Source organism: Cygnus atratus, chromosome 14 (genome assembly GCF_013377495.2).
Source record: "Cygnus atratus isolate AKBS03 ecotype Queensland, Australia chromosome 14, CAtr_DNAZoo_HiC_assembly, whole genome shotgun sequence".
NCBI classification, from domain to species: Eukaryota; Metazoa; Chordata; class Aves; order Anseriformes; family Anatidae; genus Cygnus; species Cygnus atratus.
In genome coordinates this window covers 3,824,801-3,848,801 of record NC_066375.1, presented here as the reverse complement: position 1 = coordinate 3,848,801, position 24,001 = coordinate 3,824,801, and the positions used below count along the sequence as shown (strand labels likewise).

At 48.7% G+C, this 24,001-nt stretch overlaps 1 protein-coding gene across 1 annotated transcript; it reads right to left on the bottom strand.

The window, feature by feature from the left end:
- Positions 1 to 1,782: 1,782 nt before the first annotated feature.
- TGFBI (transforming growth factor beta induced) lies at positions 1,783 to 23,925 on the bottom strand. The gene is made up of 17 exons (XM_035560823.1): positions 23,634 to 23,925; positions 19,662 to 19,760; positions 12,950 to 13,014; positions 12,086 to 12,243; positions 11,120 to 11,284; positions 10,489 to 10,635; positions 9,671 to 9,812; positions 8,897 to 9,109; positions 8,585 to 8,722; positions 8,190 to 8,335; positions 7,713 to 7,849; positions 7,040 to 7,170; positions 5,061 to 5,185; positions 3,999 to 4,101; positions 3,553 to 3,632; positions 2,957 to 2,981; positions 1,783 to 2,809 (listed from the first exon to the last, which is right to left on the bottom strand). The coding sequence occupies exons 1-17, from the start codon at positions 23,753 to 23,755 to the stop codon at positions 2,754 to 2,756; spliced, it is 2,052 nt and encodes a 683-aa protein (XP_035416716.1). The 5' UTR covers positions 23,756 to 23,925; the 3' UTR covers positions 1,783 to 2,753.
- Positions 23,926 to 24,001: the final 76 nt, after the last annotated feature.

Below are 24,001 nucleotides of genomic sequence, written 5' to 3'. Positions count from 1 at the left end.
AAAAAAAAAAAAAAAAAGAGAGAGAGAGAAACCCTCTTTAGAAGATGGCAGATGAGTGGGACATTCCCATCGCCTCAGCACTCCTCATTTCCTCATCTCCCAGCTGCTCGCCTCTCGCTTCCCCCTCCTGGGAGGGGGAGCAAAAACATCTCCCCCCTGGGGGCAGCTGCCTGCACCGCCCTGCCTCTGGGGGTGGAGGGACCCCTGGGGGAAAACACCTCCGAAAGGAAGCAAGAAATGCTGCTGATCAACTAAAGCAGCTCAACTGTCATCTTCAATCTGGGTTTGCCCCTCCAGAGAACATCGGGGTGAGAAACCAACGTGGAGCTGGGAATTAGGTTGTGTCCAGAGTTTTCACCAGCACAAATCATCAACTGGAGACACCAAAGCACAGAGGACTTCTAAGAACAGAGCTCGTGGGAAGGCTCCCTGGGACAGCTTCCCAGGATGTGGGATCCCAGGGAAATTATAGGGGAGACAGAGCAGGGACATGGGCCCTGCGGTGAGCTCAGATGGAGCAGGAGGTGTGTGGGAGGGAGCACAGCCAGGGGGGTAGAGGGGACATGCCATGGTAGAGGGTGAAAAGGGAACAAACAGGGTTGAAAGGATAATCCTAACAGGGAAGACTGTCCCTGGAGGCCAAGGGCCTGCGGAAGGACTTCTAGCACCTACCAGCTGCTGTGGAAACCTAAAGCCAACAGTAAGGTTTCAGAGCCCTGTATGTGGTAGGAATCTGCACCTCTGCCGACTGCAGGTGTTGTTGGGATTCACAGGTCTGGTGAACTCCTTGAAGCAAGCCAAGCAAAGTCAGACCACGTACCCAACACAAAGACCATCACTGCATCATCGCTAGCCTCAAGGCCTGCCCACAAACCAGGCAGCAGGATGCCAGAGCTCTGCCAGCGGAGGGGACATCTCACAGTCACATCTAAGCAAGGCTTGTCCAGTCCCACCCTCTCTAGGGGCTTCATTTTGGCAAAGAAACACTCCACCAGCCAGGTCAGATACAAGGAAGATATCAGCAAAAGGCACTCACCTAGGTGAGGAGCAGATCTAGCTTCCAGCTTTGCAGACATCAAAGGATTTCATAGTGCTTTTTCTTGAAGCGTCAAGGGAAAACAAAATGAGACAAAAATAAAAAAGAAAAAAGCCCTCTGCAACTGAACATATTACTGAGCAAGCTGCAAAAACCTTTTTTTTCTTGCTCTCTCAGGCTTTTGTATGAGTCAATAATTGATTGTCCTAATTACAAAGGGCTGAGCCTTCCCCAGGAGCCTGTCTCCTGGTGCAGCCCTTCCTCCTGAGGCTGCTGGGAACAGGTGGCTCAAGATGTTCCCCATCACCTCTCAGGGCTTACCTAACACAGGGCTGAGCCACAGCAGAAAAATAAAGAGATGGGAGGTTGGGGAGGGGAAATAAAAGAAGAGGCTGGTTATTTTTCACACATTTGAATTATGCTGATGGCATTTCAATTTGGGCTTTTAAGGGAAGAAAAGGCATGTTTCTCAGCCAGGGTGGCCAAAAGAATCTGGATTTTTATTTTTATTTTTTTTTTAATTCTGCACTTGATACCTTTATTCTCTCTTTTTTTTTTTTTTCTCTTTTTTTTTTTTTTTTTTAACCCAAAATATTATATGAGCCCGGGATGAGAGAAGAGGGATGTTCACTGTTAGGTCTGTAAATACTGATGTGCCTCACGCCACTCCCCCTCCTCAGGTGGTCAAACTGCACCATCAAACAACTACACACAAATGAACAAACAAAACCAAGCATTACCAGCACTTCTCATATTTATATTTTTGATTTTATTTTTAATTTTTTTATTAAAAAAAACAACCCTTATTACAAATGAACCATTTACTGGAAGGCTTCTGCCAGGGAGAACTCGCATTTCAATCTTCCTTTGTGAATAAAAGGCAGCACAGTTAAAACCCATAGACTATAAACAACCCACCAAAAAAAAAAAAGAAATAAAAAAACCAAGAAAAAAAAAAACAAGAAAAAGAATGTTTCAAACCATAGCTTATAATTATGCAGTTTCCTCAATGTCAATAGAGAGGCTTTTGTTAAAAGCCTTCAATTCATAATTGTGTGGAAGACTTTTAAAACACAGGGGAAGAAGGAAAACAATGTTTGTTTCGTATGTATATATGTATTGCTTGGATACCGTTAGTGAATTCAACGAATTTACTTCCTCCAAAGCAACCACCAGACATTCAGTCGGTCCTGAGTGACGCATTTGCCCAGAAAGCTGATCACACACAAGTCATTCTGGCCAAAATTTCCCATTTCTGGCCCTGGTTTGGAGGAGGGTTTTCAGTGAGCTCACACCTGGCTTCCCACTTTGGGAGCCTGGATTCCCAGAGATGGGAACCTGGAAGAGGGGCTTTAATTCATCCTCTTCTGGTGTCCCCGAGTGAGGTGGCCCCAAGGCGAGCTCTGGGCAGCGCTGAATTGAGCCCCTGCCCTTGTACATCGTAGGTATCAAGCCCCAAACTGGGTATGTCAAAAACTGCAAATTAACAACTACTTTGTAAAAACAAAACGAACAAAAACAAACAAAAACCTATCCTCAGTGGGGGAACTTTAAGGTCAAAAACAAATAAAAACGGTCTTAAAATATATACATATATATATGGCTTTTAGTTTTTCCTATCCATTTCACTGGAAACAACAATAAATTTAAGGGTGATATTTGGTTTTTTCCCTGTAGCGTTCAGCAGGGCGGGTTGGATGGAGGCGCTGGCTGCAGCTCAGAACCCGCCCGAGTTCTCCTTCATCTTTGCTAGTAGCCTGGAGTAGACGGGAGCTGCGAAGGAGAAGAATGAGGTGGGTTGGACAGACACACAGACACCATCCCTGCCCGGCTATGCTGCATCTTGCTTGCCGCAAGACAACAGAATAAACTTTTCTTTAAGGGACAGGACATGCAACAGAAATTAGAAACAAGCCTTACCTAGTCGAGGATTCCTTTGAGACACCTACATGGAATGAAAATATAAAGTTTGAATAAATACAATAAATCTCCGGCAGCTATAAGATGACTTTACATGGCAATGTGTTCATCCTTAATCTCCAAAAACTATCCTGGAAGGTGTTGGGCTAGAGTCAAGGAGCAGCGCCGAGCTGCCTCCCCAGTGGCATCTGTCTGACCTGCGGTTACACAGGATGGCTTTAATAGAAGAAAGCCTTCTGTTTCGGACATTCAGGGAGTCATATTCGCTGCTTACTAGTTCTCATCCCGACACTGTCAGAAGTGCTGATGGATGAATGGCCCTTCCATGCCATAGGCATTATGGAGGTTGACACATACAGTAATGAGCCAAGGCTGCATCTACAGTGTGCTGCAAATTGTAGGCTTCATGTTGCAAAAAGCATTATTTCTTATATAATTTAATCGCAAGAGAGGATTGATAGGTCCATGAAACACATCTGCTTACTCTCTTTGGAGGTCAAAACCTGAATGTGATGTTATCTTCAAATCACTATTAGCAAAATGTAATTTCTGTAGTTCTACAGTGACAGGTTTTTTGCTTTGTTTTTGGTTTTTACCTTAGATAATGCAGATGCCTGTTTGAAGATTTCTAACGCGGGATCTGCAGGCTCGTCACCTCTTTCTTGCGGCCTTGAAGCTAAAGGTGGGACATAGACAGCACTGAAATTACTAGGTGCGCAGATATACAGATGGCATTCAAAGCACACAGGATGCTTCCTTCCAGCATTTCAGAGCACGTGCTGAAAACCCCATAACAGATTAATCCTCCTCAATAAACTGAAGGAACTGCCACATGTCACCTCCCCCTCCCCAAGCAAGGACGGAGATGATGCAAGTTGGGACCAAGGTGAGGCCACAGCTCCAAACATGAGCCAGCTGCAGCCCACGGCCCTTCCTGTCCCCTCTGCTCAGTTCCTTGCTGTTGCCCACATTAAACGAGAGGGGTTTGTGCTGCCAGCTCTGCCCTGGTGGTGCAGCTCTGAGCATCCCAACCATGACCTACCCTGAGGCTGCAAGACGGAGTTGACGGCGTGAATCACACCGTTCGTGGCCATGATATCGCTCTCTGCAACAGGCTCCTTGTTGACGTGTATTATGTGGTTTTTCTGTTCAGGAGAAGAAAGAAAAAAAAAAAGAAAAAAAAAAAGAGAAAATGAGAAACTTTTGTCATCGGTGCTTTCCAATTTTGTCTAAAAAAAGAAAACCCTCACACCCTCACTTTGCATTCATTCATTGCTGGCTGGCTGTAGGCATTTTCATCTTTTCATCTCTCTTGCCAGTTGAGAAGGGCATAACACCAAATGATAGCTGGAGCAGTCAGTCCCCGAGCAGCCAGCAGGTTTTGGAGCACAGACTTCCTACGTGGGCTGGGTGGGAGTGCTGTGCTGCCGTGGCAGAGCCCTTCCATCAGCATCCCAGTGCTGCTGCTTGCACAGGCAGGGATTGCTACAGAGATTGTGGCAGGAGTGAGCAGCTCGGGGCTGGACGTGGCAGGAGCCTGGCACAGAAGCTAGCCAGCTCGATGCATTTTGAAGCACCAGCCTTTCCATTTTTGTCCTGCTTTTTCTTCCTTGTGCAAAGAGCAGGCCATGAGTTATTTATTCTCTGAAATATATATTTTTTTCCTCAGCAGGGGATCCTGCATTCTCTTAATGTAGTGCAGAATTTCTGAGATAAAATTGTGCATCTAAATAAATCCTGCTGTGCTAGGGGAGCCCATGCAGAGATCATTTTCATTACACTAAAAAAGACGTGTTAGCTGAACAAGCTATGCGTCTAATTTATTTATGTTTTTTTCCCCATGACTCAGAGATAAATTTATAACAGCTCCTGGAAATCATTTGCAATTGGTCTTCTGGGGAGAAAGCTGAAGAAAACCACATTTCAAGGCTGCCAACTCGCTGAATTGAATACATGGCAAGAGTCTCTCCACTACAACCCTGAAAACACTGCCGATGGGGCCGTACGCGCGTTTAGGAGAGGTTCCCATAGCACCCACATGAGCACTGACATTCTTTGCTCCCCGACACGGACATCTAAACACATAACAGAGGCAGTGACTCACGGCGCTGACTTCCAGTTTGTCTCCCTGCATGGACTTCAGCCTCACGAGCGCGCTGACCGCGCCGCTCACCAGGATCTCATCGGCCATGTGGAACCGGAGGATGTTGCCAAGCTCCTTGGCATTACCTGGGGGGAAAAAAACATGTACGTTTGTGAAACCACATCAGAGCTTGCTTCCCGTATTGCATGTGCTGGAATGACATTACGTGGAAATACCATAATTTCCTAAAAGGGCAAGGAATCAATGTAAAATTAAAAAGACCGATCAGAAGCACCTCAGTTGGAGCTGGTTAGGACATGGGGGCTGTTCCTGCCTGTACAGGTCAGGATCCCAGTGAGTCCAGGAAGGATGTTGTCCCAGTGTCCCACCTTGGCACACATCAACCCTGCCCTACACGTGAAATCTCTATCTCTTGGTTATTCTGCAGTCTATTCTTTTTCTTACTGTGCATTATATTAACTTTCTTCTGTTGCTGCTTTCACTTCCCAAGGAAGTTTGAAGAAAAAAAAAAGAAGAAAAAAAAAGAAACAAAAAACTTATGTGAAATAGAGCACCCTACACTTGCAAACATCGCTATTTTCACCAACACCAATGACACTTTACATGGCATGATTCCTGGGTAGGAAGGGGAAGAGGCAGGAGAGATGTCACTGATGGTTTATAGACTGCCGGCCTGATCCCCGCCTCACTGAGTCTCTCTCTGCTCTTCTAGCTGTGCTTTGAACGAGATCTCAGGAAGACAAGAGGCTTGCCCTTCACCACCTGTTTTCCAGAAGAGGCAGTGATGTGCACAGCACGGGCCAGCAGCCCCGCTCCATGTTCTCCTTTAGAGGCTGTGACTAAAACCCAGAGCAAAACCCAGAGACGGGTGATAGAGAAGAGCTAGTGTAAAAACTGGCCTTCACATAAGAAACCAGAGAAGCTACAAGCAAGGTGGACTTCTTGTTTTGCTGCCCCTATCTGAACACACTGTGAGCTTTTTTTCCATTACCATTTTTCTATCGTGGCCACAGCTCACACTGCGTATCTTCACCAGCATGATTCACTTCTTCATCAGAAGCGTAAACTAAATATTTGCGTGAAAAAACAAGAACATCTGAAGTGCCCACATCTGGGATACTTCATTCCTGCAGCCGTTTATAATAGCTACAGAACAGCCCTGAAATATTTATACATTAATCACTAGGCTGGGTGTGCAGGCTGATATTACCAATTCCTTGTTCATGCACTTAAAAGGATAACCAGCCACCATGGGCAGATGCTCCACAAATTATGACGTCAATGTTTGGTTGGGCTTTAATGACGAGAAGACATTACACTCAAATACCTGGCATTGTTTCCAACCACAGCCATTTTCCAACACGAAGAAAACAAAAAAAAATCCTGCAGCTTATCCCGAAGAGGGTTATTAAACATTCTCATGCTTTTTTTTCCACAACTGGCCTACATGTCTGTGCTTTTCAGGATATTGGTCTCTGTTTATGCTAGACCGGAATATTTGTTGTCTTCTCAGGATCAGGTTGGACTTCCTTCTTTGTCCGTGTACAAATAGATGGAACAAGAGCTCCATCCTTTTACTACTGAAATTCCATACAGTGTAGCTTGAGTCTGAATGCGGGCCATGTTTTCTGTTTGCAAAACTTATTTTAGATACCCTGATCCTATGTTACCGACATCCATTTTCACTTCTCTCATCCCTGACTGGAATTTCATAGCACACACTCCAAACATTTCGTAGCACACACAAGCACAAGGGAAGTATAAACCCATGCCCACAGTTTTTGTGAGAGTTCAGTGCCACTCCTTTCTGTGCATCCTCAGCTTTATGCTGGCTAGGGCTTATCCTAATCCGTTTTGTAGGATGTCCATGCAACCAGAAGACAGACTCAAAGAATACGGCAGACAAACTGAGCCATTCCTCCGGTATCATGCCAATAATACACAGCAGCTGTTCACCTGAATGCTCTAAAAATGCTCACCCATTAGTTTGTTCAGTTCCCCTTGTGGCATGGCTCGGAAAGCTTCATTTGTTGGAGCAAACACCGTGTAGGTACCTGGCCTGTTCAGGTTCTCCGTTAGACCTGCAGACTGGATAGCAGCCACCAACGTACTGCAAGGCAAGCAAACGTACAACGTTAGTGGCTTCACCACAAACTACATTTGTTGGTTTTTGAGCAATAACCTCTTGTGTTCAAGAGAGTTGTGAAGTTACAATTGCAAAATCCTGAAAAATCAATTAACCCGAATGTTGATCAGGTAGGAAACCATCCCGTGAGGTCCAGCCAGAACATGTGAGAAATGGCAGAGCCAGCTGGGGATCCTGAATCCCTGGGGACAAAGTGGCTAGTGAGGAGACACAGAGGCTTGGCCACAGCACTACTGATGGCAGAGATGGCTTCAGAGCTGGCTTTTAAATGTGCTCACAAGGGGACCACACACTCTTGGCTCACACTTCAATAAAAGGTTACTGAAATCTCACTCCCTATAATTTAAGAATGAGACCATGGTTTTGGGTACTCTTTCCATGTAAAAAAAAAAAAATAAATTATATGTAGTCATGACTACAATCCGTAATAAATAGAATAACAAATAGAAAGCAGAACAGCAGCTCTTCTGCTCCTAGCTGGCACCTAGGAAGAGCAGAAAGGTCACCTGAAGCGATGGTCTGCCTTGAGAACATCCATCACAGAGCCAGTTGGTGGGGTCAGCATTTTGTCCACACTGAACAGGGTCCCAAACCTTCCTCTCTTGTCATGGGCAGCAATGCAGGCATTTTCAATACATAGGTTCTGCAAACACAATCACAGAAAAACAACCTGATTAGTATGTACTTTGAAAGAGAGATATTTACACATTTCATAATGCTGTTATACTTTTTTCATGTTAACTGTACCAATACAAGATGTTCAGCCTGCAGAATACTTGTTACTTATGGTAAGGGATAACAAAAAACAGCTTAATCCCCAGGTCCTGCTCACAATGAAGTGGTCATTTAGAGGCAGTGGTTAAACTGACCAATTTTAAGAAATTCAACTGGTTTTAAGAGGCCGAGGCCAGACCCCCCCCCAGACCGGGGCTCCCCACACGCTGGAGATCCCACCCAGAGCACTGCCAGCTGCAGGCACTTACGTTGCGGTACACAAAAACTCTCAGCTCCTTGTCACCCAGCGTCTGCAGTTTCTGCCCATGGTAAAGGTATTTAGAGGAGAGCTGATCTTTAACAATGTGGTTCAGAAGCAAGTTCTTCATGTTGCTGTCAACAGAGACAGGTTTATCTGCAGCAAAAAAAAAGTGTGGAAACAAGCAGTGATTCACTTAAAATGACCGGAGACACTAAAAACATCCAAACGCAGATTATTTCCCACACCAGGTTTTGATTTTGAAGCTACATGCCCCTGTCTGTAGCTGAGGCATTTAAGGGAGAGTTTGCATGTTTGCACACCGAAACTCAGCCAAAGAGAAACTGTCTGAAGCAGGTCTGTGGCCCACACTGATAGGAGAGAGGGATTTACTCCCCAGTTTACCTTTGAATACATCGTTCACTGGAGCAAGGAGGGTCACTCGCTCATTGCCAGTTAGATGAGAACTGAGCCCTGCTTGTCTGAAAAGGTTCATGGACTCAGAAACTTCAGATTCTTGGGCCAACTCAAACAGGGTCTTAGCTGAAAAAAATAAAATAAAATAAAAAAATAAAGTAATGCATAGTAACCTTGCATTAAAGGCAATTCATCCATTCCTACAAAATACATATGTCCTCTAAATCCATTATTTTTTTGTCAAAAAGAATAATAGACAAAAGAAAGGCAACACAAAGAGATGCAAAAAGCCTCCAGTACCTGAGTCAGGGATCAGCAGCTCATTAACAAAATGTACAACGCCATTAGTAGCCAGGATGTCCTTGTTGGCAATGATGGGCTTCCCATTGAGGGTCAGCTCTTCCCCACTGCAGCCCACATCCAAGGTGGTCCCTTCCAGCGTCTCCATCGTGAGGCCAGCGATGATGGCCTCAGCACACATGGCTGACTTCAGGATGTGGTGGTTCAGCAGGTCTGCAAGAGAAGCAAGTGCCTTAGTGAGCTGGAAAAGTCAGACATAGAGTTAATGAAGATTTAGGGGCCCTCTTCAAAGGGGAGGGCCCCCTGGATGGCATTGCTCAGGGCTCTACTCTAAGGGGTGTGCAGTCATTTCAGATTGTGCTGGCTTTAATTCAGCAGCCTGTGAAATGAAGTGTTCCAAAAGAATAATTTTTATACACTTGTCAACTTCGGTTTTGTGTGGTCGTTTGATTCATTTGTTAGGGGAAGCTACGCTGGTAAGTTCTCTTCTGTCTTTAGGTGAATAGAAATCAGCATCACATACAGGAATGCTAAAGAAAAGGGACTGCTCCGGCTCCCTGCTCCAAATCTGGTACCACCCTGTGCCACGTCTACACGCCTTTATCCCAAGAGCTCTGGGCTGTCCAGTTTTAAAAGATAGAAGCCGCCAAGCATGTTTACTGCAGCTGTCGTCAGATCGTGTCAAGGAGCAGCTCAGATCTATTCAAAAAGGAATTCAAAAGAAGTGCAGAGCTCTCTTCAGTCTTTCACTGGCCTTGGCAAAGAGGCGCTTACCCCTCAGGGCTTCAGGGTCCCCCAGAATCCTGTTCAGGGTCTCTCGTGGGATCTTCTCAAAGGCTTCGTTGGTTGGAGCCAGAAGCGTGTACTGCCCTTCGCTTTCCAGCAAGCTGTTGAGGTCAGAAGCAGCCACAGCAGCCTTCAGAGAAATGAGGAGAGAGGGTAAAACACGTCCAGCCAGAATGCAAAGGTCAGCAGCTTTGTCCAGGCAGTCACTGAGAGCCAGATTTATTACAGCTTTTAGAATTTCAGAGCGCTTACAAAAATCCTGAATAGCTTCTTTCAGCACTTTGGTCCCTTTATAAATTTGGCCTGGCCCTGTGGTTCTCTTGTGCTCCAGAAATCTGAGTACAAGAGCCTTTTTTTGGCCAGCCTCGGAGCCAGTTTGAATACCCTGGTATGCCTGGAAAGGGTCATGGTAGTTCCAGTGAATAATTCAGACCAGACCCTACTGCAGAACCCCTCTGCTTTCTACTTTTTTTCCTTAACTTGGCAAATACCAAAGCAAACAAGTTGATACTCATCAAATCGGAAGAGTTAACATCTCCTAAGGCCAAGTTTCTGATACAACAGCGAGGAGCCAGACTCCGTCTACATCTTTTTACTGACAACAGTAGCAGGGTGACAGTTATTCTCACAAAACCCTGCTTGCACTGATACCAAAAACATCTCTTCCTAAAGTAAAACAAGCTATATTGGTACAAGGATTTTATCAGCAGCTTTAGTCACGGCACTTAGGCACTGACAAGCTTCACTGGGAATGGGATGAGTGAATATCTTTAGGGATCCCTGGAGCACACGTGGGTTAGACTCACCCGAAGCGTTTCCAGGCTTTCCTCAGTCTCGACAATGTGCTGAATGCTGTTTGTGGTGGTGGAGATGACTTTGTCAATGACGTGAACCACCCCGTTGGTGGCGTGGTGGTCAGCTTTCAAAAGCCTGGCACAGTTCACAGTCACAATCTGCAAAGGGAAAGATGCAGGGGACATTATGTGCACTGAAACAAGAAGGTAGAGCAGCCACTGCTGCTTGTCTATTTCAAATGCAGTGAGCGCTATAATATTGAAGCAGCAGGAGCCAAAATGTGGTTTAAAAAAAAAAAAAAACATAAAGAATGAGAATGCCCTATCAAAAACCATTTGAGTGGTATCATGTTTAAAGAGCTTTGAAAGTAATCAGTGGTTTTGTCTACCCTAAGAAAATATGCAGCATCAAGCACTTCCCCAGTCACAGTGTTGTACAGCAACACGGGCAACTTCCCTCCAACAGCATCTATGAAACTAGCCTCTTATAAATACTCTTTTCAAGCTCCTTCTGACCATCTATCCTGAATCAGGAGTTTTCAGCCTAACCATGACATAGTCCTGGAGGTCCACGGACAGTGCAGAGGTGCAAGGCAGCAGAAAAGGAAGCCCCTGGTGGGTAGGTTTGATGCAAACATCTTACCCCGTTGGGATAGTGGTGAATCTGGATAGGCAGGTTCTGGTACATGGAGTTAAGCGTTGTCCCATGCTTCAGGTCATCCGTGAGGACCCTTTTGTTCACCATGTGGTAGCGGAGGGCGTTGAGCAACTCGATGTTGACATTACTGACCAAGGAGTCCAGCGTTTCCTGAAAATCAGCAAAATTCATTTTTTGTGCTGAGCCTGTTGGTGGGGAGAGTACAGAGGTTTGGCTGCATCAAAGGTCCCTGTGTGTTAGGTGAGGTGCTCAACCTCATGCCACCAGTGCAGCTCTGACTTCCATAAAGCTGCATCTTTGGCCTTCAAGCAGCAGCGAGCAGCTCTGGCAGCCCTGGCCTTGGCAGACAGATGGGCAAGGGCAGCAAGCTCCAGTGTGGGGTCACTGCATTCACGGGGATGCTCCATTTGGTGCATCAGAGGACAGCGGTGGCAATTTCAGAAGTGGGAATTTCACAAGACACAGAGTGAGAAAGCTGAACCCGATGTTAAGGAGATGTAGATGTAGCAGAGCAGGGGAACTCACTGATGCAAGGAGGCTGCGGGTTTTCAGAGGCTCCAGTTGGGACTGGGTACTTGTACCAGTTAGTAAGAACAACTGGAGTGGTGAAGTAGGGGCCAGCCAGAAAAATAATGAAAGGGATGGAAAATCTCTTGCTGTGGTCTTATTGCAATCCCTGACATTAAGAAACAGGGAAAACTGAATGAGGTGACTTCTACGTCCACCCACTGGGGAGCACCCACACCTCTCTCCAGTGCTGGGCTCGTTCAGAAATCAGGCTCTGGGGCTGATAGACCGGGACAGCGATCCCCATCTCGGAAACTTGCAGCCCTCCCTGCATCAGGACCGTGTCTGTTCTGCCAGCTGGGGCTGGAGTCAGACCCCTGCAGAGCTGGATCTCCACTAGAGAAAGCCAGAGGAAGAGGGGAACGAAGAGGATTTATATCTTACAGCAGACAAGGAAGCCCAGGCCTCATTACTTGGGGCAAAAATCGTAAAACTTCCAGGTCCTTCGATTTCTGGCCGTAGGTTAGACCGGTCGGAGTAGAGCTGCGTGGTGGCAGAGCCAACAACTCCCAGGGTTTCGTAGATGTTTGAAAGTGGCAGCGCTGAAAGAAGAGAAGGTTATGTTCCCGACACACCACTCATCCTGCTCTGCACTGCTGACAGCGCCGACCTCAGTCATAGCGGTGTGATCCAAGATCTAGTCAGCGGGCTTTGCTGGAGTCACACTGCATGTATACAGATGTAAATGGGGGAAAAGCAGACTCTAACTCTGTGTACCTGGCCCGATACACGCCGCTGCTCACTGCAGCCCTGTGGCTGAGTGCCAGCACCCAGCTCAGGGACAGGAAGCGCTGGGACAGCAGGAGCAGGAGCCTTGCTTCAGCAGAGCCACCAAACCCGCTCCCAGCCCGCCAGCAGCTGAGCTGTATTTGCTATTAAATGAAATTTTGCTCAACTCACCCTTGCCAAAACAGAAATGAGCAGAGACTGGCAGAACAGTCTGCTGCTTTATCGCTACCTTGCATTGCGTTTCCAACACAGCTCTATTACTTGTTGGACTCGGTAATTCCCCACAGCCCTCCTGTGCTTGATTGACTTTAATTATATCTGAGGTTTTTACGTTGTCTGGGACTTTCTGCATGCTTTGGAGCTGAGCTGGTGCTCTGCTGAGTCCGTTTTTGACTCGTTCAAAGCAAGCTTGTGCACAAATTGCAAAAATCAAATCCACTTTGAGCAATTTTCTAATATTTCCCTTCAGTGGGCCGAGGTATAATTTTAAGAAGTGTAAAAAATGTCAAATGTCTTTACCAGCTGGGCAGCCTTTCTCTCCAGGAACTTTTTCATATCCAGGACAGCATTCGTAGCTGATTACTCTGGAACAAGAGATGGATACGGCAGATTAACTGATAGCTCCTCACTGCTTTTTCTCTGTTAGCTACAGTCCTGTCTGCGTTCGTCCCTGTGTGGTGAGGTTTCCGAAGCAGCGTCTTCCTTAGAAACATACACTTGAACAAAAGGCAAACCACAGTTTTTATCGCCTCCAGGGCTGCGTGTTGCCAACCTCCCCACAGAACAAAAACAGACAATTTATTTTCAAAACCACACTTGCCCAGCAACTTTGTCAGTCCCTGTACAAACAGTGGCTGGAGACCGATGCCACGGTCCCAGCAGATGACCTGAGCAAGGCAGTGAGCGCAGCACAAGCTTGAATCAGGACCTCTACACAGCACAGAGACAGGCAAGGCAGAGACCAAAATATCCAACATATCTGAATTATTTATTTACTTAGCTTCAGGGGGAGTCCAAGTCATCGAGTTCAGCCTCTTCCTCGGGAGGATTTGGGGTTCTCCCAGTGTTACAACCTATCATGGTTTGGGCAGCGCACTGCAGCTCCAGTACGGCTGCCCTACAAATCCGCCGAGCATCCCCCTGTGTTTCACCCCATTCTTGTCTGCCACCAGAAAATATTTACTTATTTAGAGCAAAGTTGGCACGACAGGCCTGGAGGCAAAGGGGCACCTCTGGTCTTGGATGCCCTGGCCCCAGGACCTGGAATAAGCCCTGCAAGGAGAACTTCGCTGGGATGCCTGTGCCTAGGTGGGCATCCCAGGGGGTGATGCTGCACCCCTGGCTTTGCTACCAGGGGGCAGGGGTCCCCCTCCTGGGGACACAGGGAGCCCCAAGGGTGTCAGATGCTAAAGAAGCACGAGCTGCCTGAATGCTGCACCCATTGTCCGCAGCTCAGTGGGAAATGAAAGTCGTCTGATTCTCAAAGCTGCCCTTTAAAGGGAACATGTTTCCATACAAACAGGGAAAAAAAAAATAAAAATCAACCCAGAAGTTGCCTGCTTAATTTTCACAAGGGTTTCTTTCTCTTATTGCTTTTATGCTTGGTGTGAAAGGAGCGAGGCAATCTGGTAGATGGGCAGGGACAGCGAGGCACTAGGTGTTCCTCCCAGAGACAAGCCTTTCCTCTGTGCTCCTGGCTGGATTCGAGACAAGCCCGGTGCTGTAGTGCTGAGCCTCAGCGTACTCACTCAGAGAGAAAGGAAAATCCTCAAACTTCAGATATTTGTCATCATTTTAACACTGTTAACAAACAGTGGAAATGCCTGGGGTTTAAGAGGGAATTCTTCAGGGTAATTAAGAGCCAGTAAGCGAAACAAATACCTGCTTTTCTGTGACAGAAGCAAATAAATTCTGTGTCACGGTTTCCTAAGAGAATTACAAAGCAAACCCAGACTGATTGTCTAGACATTATATATTCCATGTGGGAAAGAGCTTGCCTAAAGCAATCCCTTCCTTTGACTACTGGAGATCTTAACACCCTGCTGCTCCACTTTCCCCAGCCCCCGGCTCGTGTTCATTAGAAACACACACTTTCTCCCCCCACCACTTCCCTCCCCGACCTCCAATTTTTCTTTTTTTCACCCTAGAAATTAAATCCAGTCTAGACAGTTCCCTCGGTTCAGACCTGTAATCAAAGACGACGAGCTGATTAAAAAGAAATCATTGCAGAGTTCAGCATAAATAATTCCCGAGTGCTGACGTGGGCTTTAAAAGGCGTATTTATAGATCGATCGGAGATTAATGAGCCGTGAGGAGGGGCAGGACGGGGCACACGCGGGCTGTAGCGCGGGCTCAGGGCTGATGCTACTCCAGCAGCAGGGTGAGGGCAGCGGGACGGGATGCAGGGACCACACCGCCGGATTTTTTATTATTTTTTGGGGGTCGGGGAGCATCTCCGGCACCACCCCACCGGGAAGCCAGTGGCAAGAAGCACCAAGGCCAGTTATGGGGTCGGTACAGGCCCCAGTCTCTGAAGCTGACCTACCAGCACCGCCTAGCTCCCTGCACCACGTATGCCATTCCCACCCTCACCTCCCTGTTCCTTCTTCCCATCTTGTCCTGTATGATCTCAACTGTGATTTTTTAATTTTTAATTAAAAGAAAAAAAAAAGGACCAGGTGAACACGGAGGCGCTCAGGCAAATGTTTGCGCCTACAAGGAGCCAGTCTCAGGGATCACGAAACCATCTTCAGCTTCAGCCACTTGCTCTCCTGTGGCTGTGCCTTGATGAAAGCACAAGAACACACAAGATATCCAGCCCCCAAGGAGCAGCATGGCCGTGGCTGAAGGCTGTTCCACCTCATTTTCAGGACTTGGTACCCTACACCTCCATAAGGGAGCACGGCTGCTCCTTTGACGCGTGCTCCTCCGTGAGGCCCAGCAGAGAGGGGCTTTCCCATGCCAGAGGTGGCTAACCTGGCCCTGCTGTCCACGGGCTTTGGCTGCACCAGGAGAGGGGTCAGAGGGCAAAGGATGCCCCACAGCACAGCCCCGTATGGAGACGTCGCCCCACCTGCGCTCCCCTACACCGCCAGGCAGGCAGCACCAGAGGAGCTGCGTGCTTAGGATCAGAGCATCAGCCGGGGGGCTGCTCTTAATGGCACGGGGAAACAGTGAGGGGATAAAGCCCTAAAAGCTCCCTAACCACGCAGCAGATTCAGCACAAAAGCCAAGCCAAGTGCTTAGAAACACTGTACTGCTAAACGTCCCCGTGTCCTGGTGCAGAAGCAAGCTCCCTGCCTTTTATTAGTCATTGTCTCACGACCGCTGCATTCTTAGGGCCTGAAATTAAAATTTAAGTGCATTTTTCAAGGTAATAAAAACTAGCTAAGGCATGTATTAGTGAATAAAGATCCATTTGTAATAATATCCTGTAATAAGTCCCATATGTTTTGTTTTTGCAAAAAGAGTGCCAGGGCTCATATTTTTTCCTGAATAGAGGAAAGTAAATCAGACAAAAAAAATGTTAAGAGGAAAAGAAAAAGAAAGTAGTAAGGGGCAACTTACTGCTACTAGTTGTTGCTCAAAGAAAAAAAAAATAAGAGAAAAAGGAGGAGATTGTTGCCTTGTTCACTACACAAAAAGAGCGCGTGCGGGAGGCAATCAACTGCAAACCCCTCTTCTAGAAGAATGAGTCCAGAGCATAAGGGAGACAGAAAAATATAAAAAGCACAGGCGCAACTATGAGAATATACCCTAAATAAACTATTTCTTTGGCCTTGGAATAACCAACAGTGGAAAATTACCTAATTACCAAAACAATCTTGTTTCAGTGCTCATTAAAATCAAAGCAGTGTCGGACTTCTTGCCAACTGCCTTATCTCACTTCATCAGAAAGTAATGCAATGATAAAATGTACATAAATCCTCTATCTAATTTCTCCCTAACCGCATGAGCCAATACTTTAGCAAAGAGAAGAAAAACAGTGGAAAAAGAAAAGCAGATAAAGAGGTGGGAGTCCCCTTCTGATCCATGAGTTGAATTTTCCATCGCGCACATCCAGTTCCAGCAGCGCACTCCATCCTGATGGACCCAAAGATGCCAGCGTGCAGAGCCTCAGCACCAGGTCTCATGTTTATGGCCATAGCTGACTTCTTTCTGGATTTCTTTCTGGACACAGCTTCTCTGCACCCCAGGAGCCCCGAGAGTGAGCCTGGTGCAGGCACTGAAGGGTCGTGCACATGGGGACAGGACCAAAGGCCAAGCACATCCAAGCCTCTCGTGTCACTGCATGTCTCTGGGCACAGGATGCAATTGTCCTAGGAGCATCCTATGACTTACTGCTGTTGGCTTGCAGCAACTTTTCTGCCCTTCTCTCTCAAAGCTGAGTTTCTTTTCTCCCAGCCAGCTCTGCGGGAGCTCACTTTGCTTCTCTGCAATACCTGTTCTCTCACTGACCTCTCTCCCTGCTACCTGTTTGAAACACAGCTCAGAGCAAGAAAAGAAATCAAAAATCAAAGCAGTCACAGCTGTCTTCCTAGAGGCAGGTATTTGCATCTGCAACTCACTTCCAACCTGTGGCACCACTGGCCCTTTAAGCAAATAAAGAGGATAACTGGTCAAAAGTGAAGTAGGTGAGATGGGAAAAGCATCTCCCAACCCAGGACTGCTCCTCTCAGAGGTGGAAAAAGCCTTTAGGAAGAGGAGAGAAAAGACCATGCTTATCCACAGGTGTTCCAGCTCTGGTGGGAGATGGGCACAGCGTCCCCTGCAGGGCTGCAGGAGTGGATCCAGCCACCAAAGGGAGGACCCAAGGACACAGCTTCGGGAGAGGGCTTCTGCCCCCAGGTATGCTGCCAAACGTGCCAAACCCTGACTCTTTCTGGGATTTAAAGGCATGCGGTGCTCTCAGAGGCTCTCCCAGCACCACGCAGAGGGCCAGTTTTGGGGTTCATGCTGAGCACCATGGACTATGCCCATGCACTCTCCTGGGAGCCCAGGCACCAAGGATGGAGCAGCACCAGGCCCCCGACACCGCTGTAGGAATCTGATTGCTGCAGCATAACGCCTAACATCCCGACCGGCTCCTGATTGCTTCCAGACGCCGGGAGCACCACGTCCAGTGGGAGCCATCACCAGCAAACGCCTGTAATCAGAGCTGTGTCCCGGGGTCCTCCGGAAAATCTGAGTCAAGGCACGTGTCCTTTGTTCTGCACAAGCACTGCGAAAGGGCAAAGTAAGGCACAGGCTCCAAAGTGACTAGGAAAAGAGGAAAAGACAGTAAAACCCATTGTTGAGATGATGCGAAGTGAAGAATGGTGAGCAAGTCCCACGTGCAATGGGAACATTATCTCATAGGTTAACACACAGGTTAACGGTGTGTATGCTTCATTCTCAGCAGTGCGTCACTGGAGAAGACATTTGGGGAAAAGCAGAGCAAGAGAGGTTGGAAGAGATCACCCCAACTCCCCCGACGAAATCCAGAGGTACAGCCAGATGCCAGGCCTTCCGGCTCCTTCTGGAGATAAGCAGCTGAGTTTGCCTCTGCCAAATACAGCTGCAGACATGGGTTGCTTGACGCTTAGTTTCTGATCTGCTTCCGAGCTGAAACAATCCTGGGGTGGAGCAGCAAAGCCACCCCACGTCCACAGCAGAGTCACATTTTGCTGGGAGGCCTACCATGCAGCTCTGCTATCTGAAGGGGCAACAATGATACCACATGGCCATGCCATAATCTGGTCCATTTTATGTTAAAAAAAGCCACTATTCAACCAAGATGAGAGTCTGAACTCTAATCATCCATGTTAAGTCTTACCAGATTTTATGGTTTTATAGAATTAGGGTTTGGAGGAGAGTGTTTGTTTCTTTTCACAATATTGCCTCTCTCTCTTTTTTACAAAGAAAATTGGACTTATGGGAAACCTGCCCAACACATCCTGCAACGCATCCTCCTGAATTACAGAACTGTCTTATTTGAGATGAACACATGGGTAGAACAATGAAAGGCCACGCACAGGGCCAATTTTACCTCCCTCCTCACAACACCAACCCAAAACCCACGAAACTAAATCTGATAGCCAGCAAGCACAGCTAAACCAACAAAGGCAACCAAAATAAAAGCAGCCCAGCTCACCACAGCTAAAGATCTGCTGTTTACTTCACAAACATGGCTTATTTAATCCTCACTAAAGAACAGCATGTTCCTATAGATCCAATTACAATTTACATTGGACCACACCAGACGCACACCGGCTGATTTCTGCTGTGCGTCCTAGATCAGCGGTTTCTTGCAGTCTGTGATTTTGGCCTAGAAGAAATCTCCTGGACTTTCCTTGCAGCTTTTGCTGTCTGAGGAGGGATGGTGCGTGGCCGGGGTGCCACCACCTCCTGCGACTTGTGTGGAGTCCCCAAAGCTATCTGAGAGCCATGGGGCCGGGGCCGGCAGCAGTGGCTAACGCCGTGTGCATGCTCAGGCCAGGGCCAGCAAATGTCCCCGAGAGCCCTGGTTGGCCTACACCAAGGAGAAAGCTTCCCCCGTGCTGCTCTACAGCCTGGCAGGGAGTCAGGCACGTGATTATCTGCTGACTGCATCGCTCAGAGGAATGTCCCGGGGCTGCCCGCACGGCTACGTTACGCGACAGCTACTTGAATATTTTTGTTTGCGATCTTAGATGTGGAATTGGCCTGTAAGTGTAATTAACTTTCCTGGTGGAGTCATCAGAGTGCTGGCTAAAACTGACACTTCTTTCCCCTTATTTCTCTTTCCTCTTCCAAAGAAAACACGTGTAGGTGAATTTTGTGTTTTCTCCAATAACCATCAGCTCTGGGTTGCCTTTTTTTCTTTTTTTCTTTTATTTTTTTTCCAGCGAGGCAGCATTGGGCCTAGCAGTGAGAGAGGCACAGCTAAGTGCTAGAAACCATCTGGAACCCACTTCATCACAGCATCGAGAGCTATACAAGTACATATAGAAATGCAATTAGAATAAATCACCAGGGTTTGAATTTACACGGTATTTTCCATTCTTAACATCGAAGTGTTTCAGAATCATGTTTGTCATTTGGAAAAAAAAAACAAGACACAATTTTTCTTTGGTAGTGAAAGGCTAAAGCAACCCTTAGCACACACAATACATAAGTTCACCCAGTGTCTGTTGCACCGTTCGTTTTCCCCACCCAGCAGCCGCCTCCGCTTGGGTCTTGGGGCGACCCTGGGGGGCTCCCGAGTACTTACGTTGACTTCCCGCAGATCTTCCTCTGGTACCACTGCTTGCAGTTCGTGAAGTATTTCCTGTTCGTGCCGATCAGCTTCTGCACCGCGCAGACGTTGGGGCTGCAGGGAGGGACAGAGCAGAGGAGGGTCTGAGAGCCTGGAAAGCCCCACCGTGGGTGTGACGAAGGGAACTCGGAGCTGCGAGCTGACTTTCCAGGTCTCAGAGTGAAGGAAGCAGTGAAAGAGACCTCTCTACCTCTCTCCACTCTGCAAGGATATATCTTCCTTCACTGAATGCAAAGCTTGGCTTCTCTCCATGTTCCACTCCTCCCCAGAATATAAAGGAATTGAGTTAAAGATAGCAGTTCAGTCGGGATTTCTATGGTGAACACCAACTTCTAATTTGGAGTCCTGAGTGAAACCCAATAAATTTCTGCAATATTTCAAATATTTCCCCCCCAACCCATTATTTTATTGTTTAGGTCCTAAAAAAGGACATATTTATCAACGCCAAAACCAAGATGGACACTTTTGCTGCCTGACAGACTCAGCCTATGCTGGACACAGACGTGAGCTACTGAAGGGGAAGACGAGCAAGCGGCACTGCCCTCCACGGCTTCGATGCACTACGCGTGGTGGCTGTAAGACCTCAGCCTGAGAGGCACCGATCGCTGCTAACCCACCAGGGAAGCCCATGCTCAGCACCACCCGTGTGACTTGTCCCACTGGAACCTGGCAGCAGCCTTCCAGCTGTCGAAGAAGTGGTGTCATGGGGAGCAAAGCTGTGGTCAGACAGGAACTGACTCGCATTTTTGGCCAGCACACCATTCCCAGCTCACCGTCTCCAGTTGCCAGCCTCCATGGTTTGTGTGCCAGCAGCTCTGGCCACGGGTGTGGGCAAGGCAGGGGACTTGAGATGTGATTTTATAGACCTGGGCTTCAAACAGAGGTGCAGCAAATGCCCCAAAACACTGCTCAGCCCAACTGCCCCTGGCTTCCCAGCACCAAAACCATGCCGTCATTGCAGCAGCGGCACAGAAAGTATGAGCAGAGTTGGCTGCCAGAATGATAAGGAGAAAATAAATAATTGAGTAAAATACACAAATCATCACTTTGGAAGCGCTCTGCTCTGCACCTTCCAAGGCACAACTCTGGATGTGGCACGGAGCTGCTGCTGTGGAGGTCTCACTGACCTCCTTCAGGAAGCAGACGGACATTTGTCCCCATTTGGCTGGGACACTGCCACTCACCTGCCCCAGCTGCCAAAAGCAGGCTCTGCAGCCCACCACCAAGTCCTCCTGCAGGCGTGTTTGCTTCGCACCAGCATCCCAAACCCAGCTCTCTCAAACAGGTCACCCTGCCCATCCTTCGTGTGAATTAATATGAGGGTCTCCTCTATGTTGGTTAAATCCAGCATCAGCCTCAGCAGGAGCTTGGCTTGCCTTCAGCAAGCTTTTGCTGATGTGACTGCAGCAGGGCCCTGCGGTGGCAGGATTTGGCCCTGCCAGGCCCTGGCACTGCCACAAGGGACAAAGTGGGGACCCGTGGGACCTCGGGGAATTAGGCTCGCTGCATCCCTTGTTACTGCCTTACCCAGTAAGGGTAGGTTGCTGCTGCATGAAAGCATTTAACTCCCTTTCTATACATAAGGTGAGGGACAAGGAGAAAGAATCTACTGAGAAAAGGTAGAAATCACAAAGCCAAACTTTCAGCTGGTGCAAGCTGGCACCGGCTCAGCAACTTCCACGCCAAATCCCGGCTGAGAGACACGTCTGTGCTCAGTGACTCAGCCCACCTCGGCTCCTCCGGCCCCGGCGCGCCTAAATGTGGTTCCAATTACACTGAAATTCCAAATCTTGCCTCGATTTCAGCGTCTGGCTGACGGCAGTGGACAATCCCTCTAATATTCGTCTTGACAAGCCTGGCTACTGAAGGACTTGTTTGATCACTTCCCCCATATCCCTGGGAGCAGCCTGCCAAGAAAACTCCTGGGCAGCCCCAAACCCCCTGCTTTGCCCCCTCCTCCCTGCCCGGGACCCGGCGCCGCCGGGCTGCTCGCTGACTTATTGGGAAAAACTGCCCCGTTTTAACCCCATGCGGAGCAATCCCCCCGAGGGCCGCGTTATCAATGATTCCCACAGGCAGGCTGTAGTAGCGGCTCCCCGCCGTGCCTGTTCTGGTGCTTTGCCCAGTCTGGCTTAAAATGAATTTGTCAACACTCTCCCCGCTCCTCGTTGGAGTTCATCACCTCTGCCATGCCGTTCCCAGCTGACTCGCGGATAAAACCGCCCATTGTTCGCCTGCATCTGAAGCCTTCCCCTTGGCAGGCAGCAGCTGGGAGCTGCCGGGGCAGGGGCAGCCCTTGGGAAGGGGCACCAAAGAGCAGGACCCCCGTATGACCCCCCAAGTCCCGCAGCAGCTCCCTGCCGTGACTGCACCCACACACCCAGATTTTCATCTTCAGATGTTCATACTCCTCCCCACATGCTTCTCATCTCGCCCGCCCAGCACCTGAGCTGATTCACTTAAAAATAATTAAGCTGTATGAGTTTTGCTGCAGAGCCAAGCCCTGCCACCCAACTCGTTCCCAGCTCAATGGGAGCATTGATGGTGCGGGGGGATGCTCAGAGCAGAAAGGGTGGCACTCCTGGTCGCACATCCCTCCGGAGCTCCTTCCTGCAAGCGAAACAACACGCCTCACATCCCAGAGCTTTTGGGCTGCTTTTCTGTTGCCGTGTCCCTTGGACACATCATTAATCAGCGTTCAGAATTTAGTTTAAAAACTCGCTCGGGATGAATTGCTCTCCCCATCGGAAAGCAACCAGCGAGCCAAGCGCTGCTGTCAGCTCTGCCGGGTTCATCTCGGCAGAACTTCTCATCTGTAACCCTGCCATACCAACACTTCGTGCCTCCTGCAGCTCTCAGGCACCGGCAGGGAGTGAGTTCACATCCCACCCCATGCCTCCCGTGGTGGCACAGGGACCAACAGGCTGCTCCTCAGACACAGCTGCACTGATTTACACCAGGGATATCGGCAGAACGGGATATTTACTTTGTTTCAGATCATGTACAGATGGATAGCAGCACTGTATTTGTGTGTAAATCCCTGCAACCCCTTCGGTACTGAGATTTTACCAAGAGGCGTCTGCTCAGAATTTGCCTGTAAGGTTCTCCGTCCGGTGAGATACCCAAACAGTGCTCCCCTTCTTGAAAAGGGCTGACCTGGAGCCCCACCAGGTAACATATCAAATTGCAATATTTCAGCCTGGTTTTTTACAACGCGATTCGTGACCCTGCCCTCAGCAGCCCATTTAAATGGAAGCTGCAGCTCAATCAATGTCAGCACCGCCGGAGACAAAAGCCAGCTGAAGCGTCTGTCATCGTTCACTCTGCCTATTCCCCATGCGCTATAAAAGCAGGGGGGGCAGCCACTAACAGCTGGCCAGCTCTCCACCTATCAATAAAAAGAGTCAAACCACACAGCCCCTAACATAGAGACATCCAGAGATGTCTACCTGCATTTTTGGGGTGTTCCTTATCTCAGAAGGTGTATGATTAAGTAAGGGATTAGTTTGCTCAGGAAAACTTTCAGGACTTACAGTTAAAGACCAAGCTGGTGCTTACTCCATAAAGACACCCGTCTGCCACTGAACCAAGTTTCTTTCTTTTTCTGTAAACTCTTGAAAAGGGGAACTCCTTCCACGAAACGCTTAAGTGAAAATCTGATGATTTTTTTATCCCCTTCACGGGGATAAACTGATAAAGAGGGGTCGAAAACGACCACTGGAGCATGAAGCATCCTGAAGGAAAGGAAGAAAGGGGAAAGAAGGAAAAGCCCCCGGGGGTGGGAAGCCCCCGGGCAGAGCGCAGCGAAGGAACCCGAGCCGAGACCCCAGGAGAAAAAAAAAAAAAAAGAAGGTTTGGGGGGTGTTTTATTTTTTTTCCCCCTCCCCTCTCCCTTTCTCGCCCCGGGGGCGCGCAGCGGCCGCTTACCCGTGCTGGCGGCCGCGGAGGCGGCTGTGCTGCAGGACCTGCTGGTACGGGGACTTGGCGGCCAGCCCCAGCCCCAGCCCCAGCCCCAGCCCCAGCGCCAGCAGCAGCGGCAGGCGTGCCATGGCCGGGATGGGCCGGGACGGACCGGGATGGGACGGGACGGGACGGGTCGGGATGGCTCGGGACGGGCCGGCGGCGCCCGCGCCTCCCGTTAAATGCGGCGGCGGCGCGGGGCGGGGAGCGGAGCGGCCCCGCGGGGGGAGAGGAGCCGCCGGGCGGCCCGGCCTTGCGGGAGGGGAGGGGAGAAGGGGAGGGGAGGAGGGGAGAGGGAGAGGGAGACGCCCCCGGGGAGGGCGTCCGTCCACCCA